Source organism: Diprion similis, chromosome 8 (assembly GCF_021155765.1).
Source record: "Diprion similis isolate iyDipSimi1 chromosome 8, iyDipSimi1.1, whole genome shotgun sequence".
In the NCBI taxonomy this organism is placed as follows: Eukaryota; Metazoa; Arthropoda; class Insecta; order Hymenoptera; family Diprionidae; genus Diprion; species Diprion similis.
In genome coordinates, this window is record NC_060112.1 from 13,108,757 (window position 1) to 13,120,871 (window position 12,115).

At 37.0% G+C, this 12,115-nt stretch overlaps 3 protein-coding genes across 6 annotated transcripts; 2 read left to right on the forward strand and 1 right to left on the reverse strand.

Moving 5' to 3' along the window:
• Nucleotides 1-123: 123 nt before the first annotated feature.
• On the forward strand, nucleotides 124-6,194 carry LOC124409070 (WD repeat-containing protein 6). Its single transcript, XM_046886464.1, has 13 exons — nucleotides 124-250; nucleotides 689-866; nucleotides 942-1,118; nucleotides 2,032-2,176; nucleotides 2,278-2,499; nucleotides 2,665-3,079; nucleotides 3,543-3,686; nucleotides 3,773-4,188; nucleotides 4,403-4,585; nucleotides 4,687-5,207; nucleotides 5,310-5,737; nucleotides 5,853-6,018; nucleotides 6,119-6,194. The coding sequence occupies exons 1-13, from the start codon at nucleotides 187-189 to the stop codon at nucleotides 6,192-6,194; spliced, it is 3,135 nt and encodes a 1,044-aa protein (XP_046742420.1). The 5' UTR covers nucleotides 124-186.
• On the forward strand, nucleotides 149-11,912 carry LOC124409614 (regucalcin-like). Of its 4 annotated transcripts, XM_046887339.1 has the most exons (7): nucleotides 149-153; nucleotides 6,180-6,185; nucleotides 10,126-10,291; nucleotides 10,514-10,711; nucleotides 11,038-11,271; nucleotides 11,400-11,575; nucleotides 11,708-11,912. In XM_046887339.1, exons 3-7 carry the CDS (start codon nucleotides 10,132-10,134, stop codon nucleotides 11,870-11,872), a joined length of 933 nt encoding a protein of 310 aa, XP_046743295.1. In that variant the 5' UTR covers nucleotides 149-153; nucleotides 6,180-6,185; nucleotides 10,126-10,131; the 3' UTR covers nucleotides 11,873-11,912. The 4 variants fall into 4 exon arrangements, with proteins under 4 accessions (XP_046743295.1, XP_046743293.1, XP_046743292.1 ...); XM_046887337.1 differs by lacking the exons at nucleotides 149-153; nucleotides 6,180-6,185 and adding an exon at nucleotides 9,381-9,504 and having other exon boundaries at nucleotides 10,123-10,291; XM_046887336.1 differs by lacking the exons at nucleotides 149-153; nucleotides 6,180-6,185 and adding an exon at nucleotides 9,869-10,022 and having other exon boundaries at nucleotides 10,123-10,291.
• LOC124409613 (major heat shock 70 kDa protein Ab-like) lies at nucleotides 6,787-9,249 on the reverse strand. The gene is made up of 2 exons (XM_046887335.1): nucleotides 6,873-9,249; nucleotides 6,787-6,835 (listed from the first exon to the last, which is right to left on the reverse strand). Exon 1 carries the CDS (start codon nucleotides 8,864-8,866, stop codon nucleotides 6,962-6,964), a length of 1,905 nt encoding a protein of 634 aa, XP_046743291.1. The 5' UTR covers nucleotides 8,867-9,249; the 3' UTR covers nucleotides 6,787-6,835; nucleotides 6,873-6,961.
• Nucleotides 11,913-12,115: the final 203 nt, after the last annotated feature.

The window sequence follows — 12,115 nt, forward strand, 5'->3', positions numbered from 1 at the left end:
TTCAATTTTTCGCCACCAGATGGAAAACAGTGCATCTAAATTCCATGCGAGTGCGGTAAACACGTGTATAGTAGAGATCAGTGGTGAATACTTATGTCTATGGGTAAACAGATATCCACAGATGATAGGTTAGGGTAGTGTTGTGTGCTCTTCGTTTGGTGACACCTTTTCAATAAAATATCAAATATGTCAGAATTGCTGAGCACCGACGTCCTTGCCGTACTTAGCGTGGGTGACTACATTTTTATAGGTTCGTTTTGTATTTTATTTATTCCACTGCATATTTCACTTATAGTCGATAAGGTCACCAGATTATTAAATTGCTAATTTGTTACTTATCAGGTCTCCAGTGTGAAAAATCACTGTAAAGAATGTGGAAAACCAATGCATGTTTATGAAAACAACAGTTTTGTAAAGAATTTTTTCAACCACTTCATTAGTCTCGTTGGCCGGTTTTTCAAAACACTTTGACTCTTCATATGCCAAAATTTTTAATTTTACGCTACCTGTATTTACACTACAGATTGAAACTTACACAGGTCACCTGATCTGAATGATAGGTATCAAACTGTACTTATTTATCATAGGCAGTCTTTCTCTTAACTATTGATACTTTTTTTTTAAATTCATTCTTTAGTATCATATTCGGTAACATTTCATTCAACACAAATGCTTTCATTCATTTCAGGAATAGGATATACCCTACGTGTGTACGAGAAATCAACTAACAACTTCATATCAAAGTTAGATGTGTGTTATCCAGATAAAATTCATGGTATCGTGAAAGGTCCTGGGAACTACTTGGCTGTATTTGGTGGGAAAAAAATAGGCATAGTGGAAGTGAAATCTTCTAATAAGACGGCACTGTAAGTTCATCAAAAACTGTTATTTGATACCCACTGGCCAAATATTTTCCTTTACCCTGAGATACTCTAATGCAGAATCACATTGTACAATGATGTTCATCGATTCAATGACTGGATAATTGCTGCAGGTTGGTGTAGCAGCAAAAATGAGCCTTCGAGGCTTGTCATTCTCTTTGCACATAATTGCTTGTATGTTTACGATTGGCTGAAAAACGAGGCCCAGGAATTCCAATGTAAAGAAAAATGTATTTTGTATCCTTTTGTTGCTGCTATAAAAAGTTACGCTTTTATGTAACACAAACATGGTTTACATGTCTTTTGTTGCCTACAGTGCAAACTCGAAGTAATCATTTCTGCGACAGTACAAGAAAGTGGACTTCTTAGTATTAAGGTGTGAGAGTACAAGAAAATTTTTACATCCTGGCACTGAAATGCGCTCTTGTTCATACTCTGTGATTGAAAAAATAAAAGAGTAGGTCGGGGCACTTCTGACGGAAGCTATGGTTTACACGTACACGTATGTTATTTTCGAGTTACTTCTCAGACAAACTTTTCCCATCGCCGGAGCGAAACCCCTCAGGCTCCACCCACTGTAAATACATGTACACGTTTGTTTTTTGTGCTCACGTTTTTCTCAAGTCACTCTTTAGGGGAGCAAAGTACCCAGGTGAGTCTAAAGAAGCATAGCTTCAAAAAAACTTTTAAACCGTGCTTTTGTTACATAAAGTATCATAAGCACCATAGAGGCTAAATCTTTTTTGTAAAATCATCTACTTCTTCTTCTCGATGCACAATCTAATATTATGAATATCACACACGTGGATTGATAATGCGATATTATTGAGCTTTTGGTGAAAAAAAAAACTTAAATACGTTGAAGCTACATAAGATCAATGTTTTAAACTTAGTTTCGCGCTACATCTTACTCCACTCACACAACACTTTGAGACTTGTGTATATTTTTTGCCTTTTGAGGAGAGATCAACCAACAAGTTTTCCACAATCTAATCATCATTGATCCATCTACTAAGTACACAAAATACGGTTACAGACCACTACCAAGTTCATTAAATTTAGAATCTTGCTCAAGTATTGATTGAACTATTTTAATCATAAATGAGTTTGGTGTTATGTTGCTATATTATTCCTGACTGAGAGAATATAGATACGGTGGATCAGTCACTAGTGATCAGGCTGATAATTTTGTAGTGTTTGCTGGTACAGTTTTTCAAGAAATTGTCATATGGGCTGTACGAAATTTTAACAAAGGGGAAGAGGTACCGGTTCTACATCGCTTAAGAGGACACAATGTGAGTAATTTTTACCACTCGTCCAATCAAAAATTCTTGCGTCAATGTACATATAATACAACGACAAAGCATTTACTTGAATAAATAATTGCTTTTTGCAGGGTGTTATTTTCTCTGTCACATTTGATCCCATCACATCTCTTATGTGTTCTACATCAGATGATAGAACAATCAGGCTTTGGTCAGTTGGAATTAACTCCTCTGATAATGGCATTGCCAAATGGAAAAATGCAAAAATTTCTCTAATGACTACCATGTTTGGTCATACAGCCAGAGTGTGGAGAGCTGTGATTAGGAAAGATTTTGTGATAAGCATAGGTGAGGTATGTACCACACTTCATAAATATCCATTTCAGCTTCAGGTTTGCTAATGACCTAATTTATACAATTTATTGAAGTACCTGTGGAGGCATTGATTGTCTCTAATTCATGGCATGGACATTGTTAACAATATAGTATTTCAATTATACTCTATCACTTACTTTAAGGACTCTCTGATGTGTATCTGGACAAAAAGGGGTACCTTAATCAACAAAATAGAAGCGCATCATGGAGCACCTATTTGGAGCATTGATGTGTCTGAGGATGGAAAGACAATCGTCACCGGAGGTGGGGATGGAGCTGTTCATGTGTGGCCGCTCAAGGCGGATACGAATTTCGAAACAAAAATAATTCCATTGGAAAGTTCAAATGACGTACCAAAGCACATAGGATTTTTAAATAGTAGAAATATTGTCATTATAACACAGACGGGGAAAATCTTGACTCACAATAAAGAATCTGGCCTGAAAGAAGTACCACTCGACACAACAATGTATGCTAGTTATATTGTGATGCAGATATCCCCGGATCGCAAACGTCTTGGTCTCGCTTCTTTGAATGGATATTTAACTTTATATGAAGGTACGAAAGTTTTGTGTATCTTTATTTTTCAGTAACGACATCATATTTGCACAAAAATAAAATGCAACTGACAAATATCAACCAAATCTAATATGCACCTACAGAATATAACTTGTAGAACGATTGCGATTCCTGAATCAGCATGTCGAGTCTTACGAAGTCACAAAGTTTTTTCAAGTTATGGATCCTATCAGATTGTATGCATAAGTTTACACAAAATTTCCCGAGTGATTAACACGTTGGTCCTTGTAGTGAATACAAAAGATAAATTTACTTGGTAATCGAAGGTGAGATGCAACTGAATATGAAATGCATCCAGATTTTCTAGTATAAATTACCACAATCCTACGAAAGTACACTCTACTTTTGTTCAAATGATCAATTTATCTGATAGCGTGCAATGATCAAATGACCAAATAAAATTGGTATAATTTTGTAGCAATAATTGAATATTTATGTGCAGATAACTCTGAAACAAGACATCTAAAAAGAGTTTTAGAACAAAAAATAATGGATTCTAAAGTACTCTCAATGCATTGGTTGAATGAAGATTCTTTATTGTTATGTGGAATTGAAGGCTGTATGAAAACGGTAAAAATAGTGCAAGGTGCGTAAATCTTGTGCAATTATGTAAAATGTTGGCCAGGTTATTATGTTCAACTTAATTATGCTGAATACCGATATTCGTTGCAGGTACAGCATTAGTTATTTCAAAGCATTTGCTACCTCAGAGCCGAGAGCGTTGGACAACTACAGCTGTTGTATATGAAAATCTCATGATCTGTGGAGATCGAGCAGGAAGTATTCATCTTTTTCGAATTGGTGATGTGGGAATTGACAATCTGCCAACCGATTACACGAATTCTTCTCATATACATCCCTTTCAAAGTCTGCTCAAAATTCATGGAAGACTAGGTGTACATTCGTGCAAAATTGTTGAAGATAAACTATTGACTACAGGCCGAGATGGTACTTTGAGATTTTACAAACTACAAAAAATTGATGGCCAGAAAACAATAAGCCCTTTGCATATAGATAAGATGCCGATGGATTGGGTTAGCGTAACATTGAAAACTTGCACTGATCTCTACGTACTCGGTTTCAAAGAGGTAGAAACTTGATTGCTAAACTTGATTAACTTGATGAACTAATAACTGGGAATTGCACAATATCGTTGTTTTTTCAAGTACATGGGGTAGAAATATCAAGCAAGTTGATTATGGAAGTGTGATCCAATGTGAGCCCATTTCCTTTTAACCGATAGTATTTACTTCCCAACTGAAATGTATCACAGTTTCAAAACTAGTTGGTTCTACTTTGCAGGTTGATTTTGTCCTATACAGTACTGCACATCAGCGGGTTTTGTTAAGAATTCGATGTGGAGGAGGACATAGATCATGGGACTACGTATTGAATGACGAGAATTTTTACTTTACTTACATACGAGACAAACAAATCCATGTAGCCAAATGTCAACCAAATTTTCTAGCTACTCTTGCAGTGCAGGTATTATAACTACACGTTAACAAATCAGATTACAACAATTCGTGGTACATTATTCATAGTAATATTCAGTTCCAATGTAAATAACGATTATGTTCGAGCAGAATGGATTTCATACAAAAGAGGTGTACTGCATTCAACCAATACCAACAATAACTGGTCATAACATATTAATATCCGGCGGCGAAGATCGTATTCTTCGGATCACACATATAAAACGTTGTGGCATGGATAGTAGTATCAATCAGAAATTCACCACCATGGCTTTATTAAGTGGACACATATCGAGCATCAAAACACTATCGTCAATTAATTTACAAAACACGGCAGAATGTAGCAGAAATCTAATATTCTCTGGAGGAGGCAGAGCACAACTGAAAGTTTGGCTGATAAGTATGAAGTTCGAAAAAAATGCAGTGCATGTAGATAACTTGAACTGTGTAGAATTGGCAACGCACATGTTGCGGGGCACCGATCAGCAACAAAGAAAGTCTTTGCAGCAAGAATTTCGCCAACGTCATTACATGGACCCTGAGACGCGGTACATGAGCATAAATGCATACAGAATCCCAAGAAAACCAAATTTCATCTTACTACTATTAGGTTGCTCAGATGGATTTTTAAGGTAATGGCGATATAATTGGTAGGAATGTTTTACATTAAAAAGACGATTATAGTATGACTAATGATTCTATTCGTATCGAAATCATAGTTGTTTTATTTGCAGAATTTTTTCCTATGACATTGAAACTTGCAACATATCCACCCGAACTGCTATACCATATTATAATCGGTGCATTATAATGACACATTTGTTCTATTACGATGAAAATTTAATTGCTCTAACAATGGCAACAGACGGTATCGTCAATTTTTGGTGCCTGAATGATGTGGTTAATGATATTGTTGAAGATTTATCTGATAAAGTGTCAAAAATTCCTATTTTGCCATTCGCAAAACTAAGGCTTCATCAATGTGGTATTAACAGTTACGATTTGAAAATGTTGAAAGAATCGCTGTTTATATTGGCAACTGGTGGCGATGATAATCTTCTTTGTCTCGTTATGTTTGAAATTAAATCCGAGAATGGAGCACTAATTCTACATAAAATAAGGAAATGGAATTCTGCCTCATCACATTCCACACAAGTTACAGGTACTTCATAGTTTCGCAGCAAAAAAATGTTTCAACTCAAGTTTGAAAGTCAAATAACTGCAATATCATTGTTATACTTTCTAATTTAACATCGGCGATTCATCTTGTTTTCCAGGATTGATATTGAATGAAACTGGTAGTCTTTTCAGTGTTGGGATAGACCAGAAAGTTTTAACATTCAACTACCACTACGATGATACAAAGTTGACAGTGTCCCTAGTAGATGAAACAATTACTTCTGTTGCAGACGTGCAAGGAATGACAATGTGTTATGCTCATGAGTAAGTACGAATTATCCTATACAACTTTTAATTTTTTGTCTCTTCCCCTACACACTCAATTTACTGTAACCATTTCTAAAATTATCAATAATTTTTCTAGCATTGACAGTACGCTGTTATGTACTTATGGCAAAGGATTTGAATTGATAAGAAGAACACAGCGATCTGCTATTTAGTATAAAACAAATATTTCTTGGACCTATTATAATAAATACAGAAACAAAACCTACACTTTCTATTTGAGCATAATTGTGATGCGGTAGTTGATAAAACAAAGTAGTTGAATAATCGCTAATTGTAAACTTATGCATACAGTTTTATAATCGACTTACTAAGATTATGTTGATAAATTGAGTCAGATAAAAAAACGCTGGATTTCATTGCACCTGGCAGAGGTATTATTTATTAATATTTCAACATGTAGCAAATTTATGATTACATGAAATTAACAAAGCAAGTTGTAATGTGAAAATTACTTTCTAACATAATGTTATATCGTATTGACGATATATTATACATGAATTTTTATCTTTTTATCAAATCAAGTTGATATATTTTACATTTATAATATAAGTCGCTCTGATAAAGTGAAATTAATCTTCCGTTGAAAAAATGAAAAATTTTCGTTTATAAAAAATAAAATACCATTACCAAAAAGTATCACAAACTTGATAGAAGTTATATGTATATTCTTACATTTTATCACTAAACATACATATTTATTCAGCGACAATGCATATATGTTAAACAAACTTAAACCTATATTCTAGTCAGATAACAAAATTTATTTTATGTTAGTGAACGGAATGAAATTTTTTTTTTTTTTTATGAAAAAAAAAAATACTTCACAAAATAACAATGCAGATAGCCTAAGTATCAACACTAATCATGAGGCTTCAATACAGATTAATATTATATATAAGAAACTTTGGTGAACTTTAATTTAGTCAACTTCCTCTACAGTGGGACCCGAGTAGCCATTGCCAGCCTGACCTCCAGGTCCTTGTGCTCCACCTCCCTGATGAAGTTTGGTCATGATGGGCTGACACTGCTTCTGCACCGTTTCCAGCTTATGTTGATACTCTTCTTTGTCGGCCAAGGTATTACTGTCGAGCCAGCGGATAGTTTCCTCACAAAGATTGATGACCATATCTTTGTCTCCCTGAGGCAACTTTGAGCCTTGCTCCTGCACAGCTTGTTTCACAGAAAAGACGTAGCTCTCAAGCTGATTTCTTGTAGCAACTCTCTCACGCTGCTGACTATCCTGCTCACGGTAGCGTTCAGCTTCCGATAGCATTCGATCAATTTCTTCACGGGACAGCCGGCCCTTGTCATTAGTGATGCGAATGTCACTGCTACGACCACTGGCTGTGTCCTTAGCAGTGACTCGCAGAATTCCATTAGCATCCATATCAAAAGTCACCTCGATCTGAGGAATTCCACGAGGAGCTGGCGCAATTCCACTTAGCTCGAATTTACCAAGTAGATTATTGTCCTTTGTCATAGCACGTTCACCCTCAAAAACTTGAATCGTTACCCCAGGCTGATTGTCAGCATAGGTCGTAAAGATCTGGGTCTTCTTACAGGGGATTCGAGCATTACGTTCTATGATGTTGGTCATAACCCCGCCGGCAGTCTCAATCCCCAGAGAAAGAGGGGCGACGTCAACCAGGAGGACATCTTGAAGGCTGGAGGTCTTGCTTTCTTCTCCGCTGAGAATAGCTGCCTGTACAGCAGCGCCATAAGCTACTGCTTCGTCCGGATTGATGGAGAGATTGAGCTGCTTACCATTGAAGAAGTTCTGTAGTAGGCTCTGGATCTTGGGTATACGTGTTGAACCACCAACCAGAACAATATCTTGTATTGAGCTTTTGCTCATCTTGGCGTCGAGAAGAGCTTTTTCAACTGGCTCCAGCGTCGCCCTGAACAGATCTGCGCAAAGTTCCTCGAAGCGTGCCCTTGAAATTCTAGTGTAAAAGTCAATGCCATCGAAGAGAGCATCGATTTCGAGGGTTGCCTCGGTGCTGGAGGACAGAGTACGTTTTGCTCGTTCAGCTGCAGTACGCAAACGGCGGATAGCACGTGGGTTATTCCTTAGATTCTTCTTGTACTTCCTCTCAAACTCCTTTGCAAAATGATCAACAAGCCTCGAGTCAAAGTCTTCCCCACCCAAATGAGTATCTCCTGCAGTTGACTTTACCTCGAATAGCGAACCCTGATCAATTGACAAGATTGATACATCAAAGGTCCCACCACCCAGATCAAAAATCAGAACATTTCGTTCTCCTTGTAGGTTCTTGTCAAGTCCATAAGCAAGGGCGGCAGCAGTAGGCTCGTTGATAATTCTCAAGACGTTGATGCCGGCTATAGCTCCAGCATCTTTGGTTGCCTGCCTCTGAGAGTCATTGAAGTAGGCTGGGACAGTAATAACTGCATCCTTGATCTTTTGCCCAAGGAAAGCCTCAGCTGTCTCCTTCATTTTAGTCAGGACCATGGAACTGATCTCTTCTGGGTTGAATCGTTTTTTCTCGCCACAAAACTCCACCTCGATCTTGGGTTTTCCTGCCTCTCCAACAACGCGGAAAGGCCAGTGCTTGATGTCATTCTGGATTTTTGGATCATCGAAACGCCGGCCGATCAACCGCTTCGCATCGAACACAGTATTCGCCGGGTTTAGGGCCACCTGATTCTTGGCAGCGTCCCCGATCAGCCGCTCGGTGTCCGTAAATGCCACATAGCTGGGTGTTGTTCGGTTTCCTTGGTCATTTGCGATTATTTCGACTTTTCCTTGCTGCCATACTCCGACGCAGGAATACGTCGTACCAAGGTCGATTCCGATTGCGGGCATCTTTGATACACTGAAGTCACTCTTACTTGACGTTTTAGAGAAAATCAGGAAATTCTTGCTTTTTCTCCGGAATTGATACAACACTAGGAAAACTTTGACACTTGTAAGGACTTGGATTGATTAATTTGTCGATTTTTATAGCGTTACTAATTCACTGATCTGACTTCTGCAAAACTGCGAAGTTTCTTGAGTTCCTCTTGACTTGTCGCGTAGTTAAACACTGGCCTACTGCGTCGACTCCCGTCCTTTATATTTCGCGCGAAAAGTTCGCGACGCAACCAGAAGATTCTGACGAATTGGTTGAATCTTCTGGATGCGCATGCACAGCTATTGGCTGTTACCATAGTTACGGCGTCGATTTTTCCAGAAGTGAAATGTCTAGACGCCGGGAAAATAGTGAAGCGGGTGGAAATTTTCATGAATTTCAGCACTCGATTATTCTGGAATAAGAACGTATGTTCAATCCGTATTCCATTTATACGGTTCGATGCAAATGACTAATTTGGTTCGTTTACACGATAATTTCAGTTCAAGAAGATTGCTGTGTGGACAAAACTTGCTAGTTTTGGTCGCAAAATGATTGACGCAATTAAAAAAAAAAGTTTACGTCAGAATTACTGGCGCCGTACATTCCAGAAGTAAGTACAATATGTTCAGCACATAGTCTATATTTATTGACACCGAGTTACGTATAGTTTAAGGAGTTTTCAGTTGATCGAATTCATGTATGTATATTTACATATATAATATGTGTGTGTATTATATATATACATATTATAGACTTAAGTGTGACGCATCCAATTTGCAGGAGTAACATGAAACTAACCCTAATTTTTTAAATATATTGCCTTGGAAATCAATGAACATAAGATCTCAGGACTCTCTCCAATAATCTGGTTTGAAATAATTGTTACAAACATACTTGAACAGTATCTCCGTTTTGCGTTGCCACAATAACATTTCTCTAATACTACATACATGTACATACATGTACTATCGAAGTCAGATTAGATTGCAGTTCAACGCTTACTGTCGGCACGAGTAGATAGTGCTTAGCTTCAGAAGTAGACGCGAAAACTTCTATTCTGAGACTAATTTAGTCTTTGGGTAATTACGTACAATTAGTAAGCTGTTGTGCAGACCAATTTATACATAGGTATTAGTACATGATAATCATTTTAATTGGTACCGGCATGACAATTGCTACGAAGATTTAATCACACCTTTGAACTCAACAGCACTTATACAATTTTTAGTAGCACATAATGGCTCCGAAGGTGGAAATTGTACATGATGAAAAGTTAACTCTTGGAGAAGGGCCTCATTGGGACCAGGAAGCACAAGTACTTTATTTTGTTGATATAGATGAGTCTACTGTCCTCAAGTATGATCCTAACGCTAATAAAATCACTCGGGTGATTGTGGGTACGTGGCTTGTATTTAATTTTTAATCGATGTCATTTGTATTTATAAAATATTTATAGAATATACAGGTAACATTTTTATCACTGTGCATACTTTTGATAGGTGTGTGTGCACCTGAATGTAATTGTACAATGAAGCAGAAGGTTTACAAAATAAATTATATAATTAATGTCAATGTATTTGCAATGTATTTATAATTGAAATTTTATTGCATGCTTACAGATAAAGAAAATAAAACAACTATTGGCTTTGTCGTACCTGTAGCAGGTACCAAAGATAAATTTGTCATCGGATATGCAAGCAAATTTGCACTTTTGACTTGGGATGGCGTCAGCACAGATCCATCCAACGTTGATATCCTTCTTGATGTGAATCCAGGAGCTAAAGTTCGGTTTAATGATGGCAAAGTTGATCCAACAGGTGACCAAAATCTATACAGAATATTTCTGCTACTGCCAGATAATAAAAATCACAGTAAATGAGAATTGTAATATCGGTGCAAGTTATCCACATTCATTCATATTGATTCGAATTTTGCGCACAAAGGTTTTTCACTTCACATGTATAATTACTTTTCATTCAAGTTTATTGAATAGTCATGGTTATAGTGTCAACAACAGTTGAGTACAAATATAGCTCATAATAAAAACTAAGTTGAAGCAAAAATGTATTAGCAAATTTTTCTATATTCTTGTTTGAATTACCAACACATTGCTCATGAGGTCTGATATAAAAAAATATTCCAGGACGCCTGTGGGCTGGGACAATGATGACTGGATATAAAAATAGTGGAGAGGAGTTGAGACATGGGTCGTTTTATTCCCTAAGTCCAGCTGGAAAGTCCTCAATAACACATCTTACAAATGTGGGGATCAGTAACGGCCTTGCGTGGTCATCCGATCGTAAAACTTTCTATTATGTCGATAGTTTCAATCGATCGATTGACGCATTTGATTGTGATCTCGATAACGGAACACTGAGTAAGTAGTGGATCAGATTTGCTCAGCATTTGCATCAACATCCTACTACTGGAGATATGCAATTGAAGAATATTTTCATACGATGCTATTTCAACCACATGTAATATATTATAGTATAAATGTTACAGAAAATCGGCGTACAGTTTTTGACATAATCAAGAACAAGGTACAGGGATTGCCTGACGGTATGACTATCGATAAAGATGATAAATTATGGCTTGCCACATTTGGAGGTAGTGCAATTCACCAGGTGGATCCTAACACTGGTTCTCTTCTTCAATCAGTTCAACTTCCAGCAGCAAAGGTATAAAACTAATAAGTCTATTTAGAACAGCAGCTACTCAGTACGTTTAATCAGGATCCCTTTATTGTCGATCCAATTTTCTCTATACCTATAAATTCACCTTATCTCTTTCATTTCTAATTCGTTTTCCAGATTACCTCAGTTATGTGGGGAGGGCCAAATTTGGATGAACTTTATGTGACAAGTGCTAGCGTAGACGATACGGAAGAGCACCGTTACTCGGGACGTTTATTTAAAATTACTGGACTCGGTACATCTGGACTTCCAGGTGTACCAGTTAAATTAGAATACATTTGACGTGATAAGTTTATAAATCCATCATGATCAATCCGAGCTATGAATTTTCTATTTCCATCTATGAGCAAGTTTGAGATATACATATTTTCAGAATACTTTCTACCCTAGGCGAGGATTCACTATTGTACCAAATTATTTTACAATAAAGATGCTATATTGTTTCAAAGTTTACCGTTCATACTCCTGATTTGTTCGACAATATGGTGTTGAAAATTTTGAATCATCTGGATGACTAGCTTTCAC

Coding starts and splice junctions, on each gene's coding strand:
- LOC124409070 (XM_046886464.1), top strand. CDS start 187: ATGTCAGAATTGCTGAGCACCGACGTCCTTGCCGTACTTAGCGTGGGT. Junction 3,080..3,542: donor ATATTTAACTTTATATGAAG/GTACGAAAGTTT, acceptor ATTTATGTGCAG/ATAACTCTGAAACAAGACAT. Junction 6,019..6,118: donor ACAATGTGTTATGCTCATGA/GTAAGTACGAAT, acceptor TAATTTTTCTAG/CATTGACAGTACGCTGTTAT.
- LOC124409614 (XM_046887339.1), top strand. CDS start 10,132: ATGGCTCCGAAGGTGGAAATTGTACATGATGAAAAGTTAACTCTTGGA. Junction 10,712..11,037: donor TGGCAAAGTTGATCCAACAG/GTGACCAAAATC, acceptor AAAATATTCCAG/GACGCCTGTGGGCTGGGACA. Junction 11,576..11,707: donor TTCAACTTCCAGCAGCAAAG/GTATAAAACTAA, acceptor TTCGTTTTCCAG/ATTACCTCAGTTATGTGGGG.
- LOC124409613 (XM_046887335.1), bottom strand. CDS start 8,866: ATGCCCGCAATCGGAATCGACCTTGGTACGACGTATTCCTGCGTCGGA.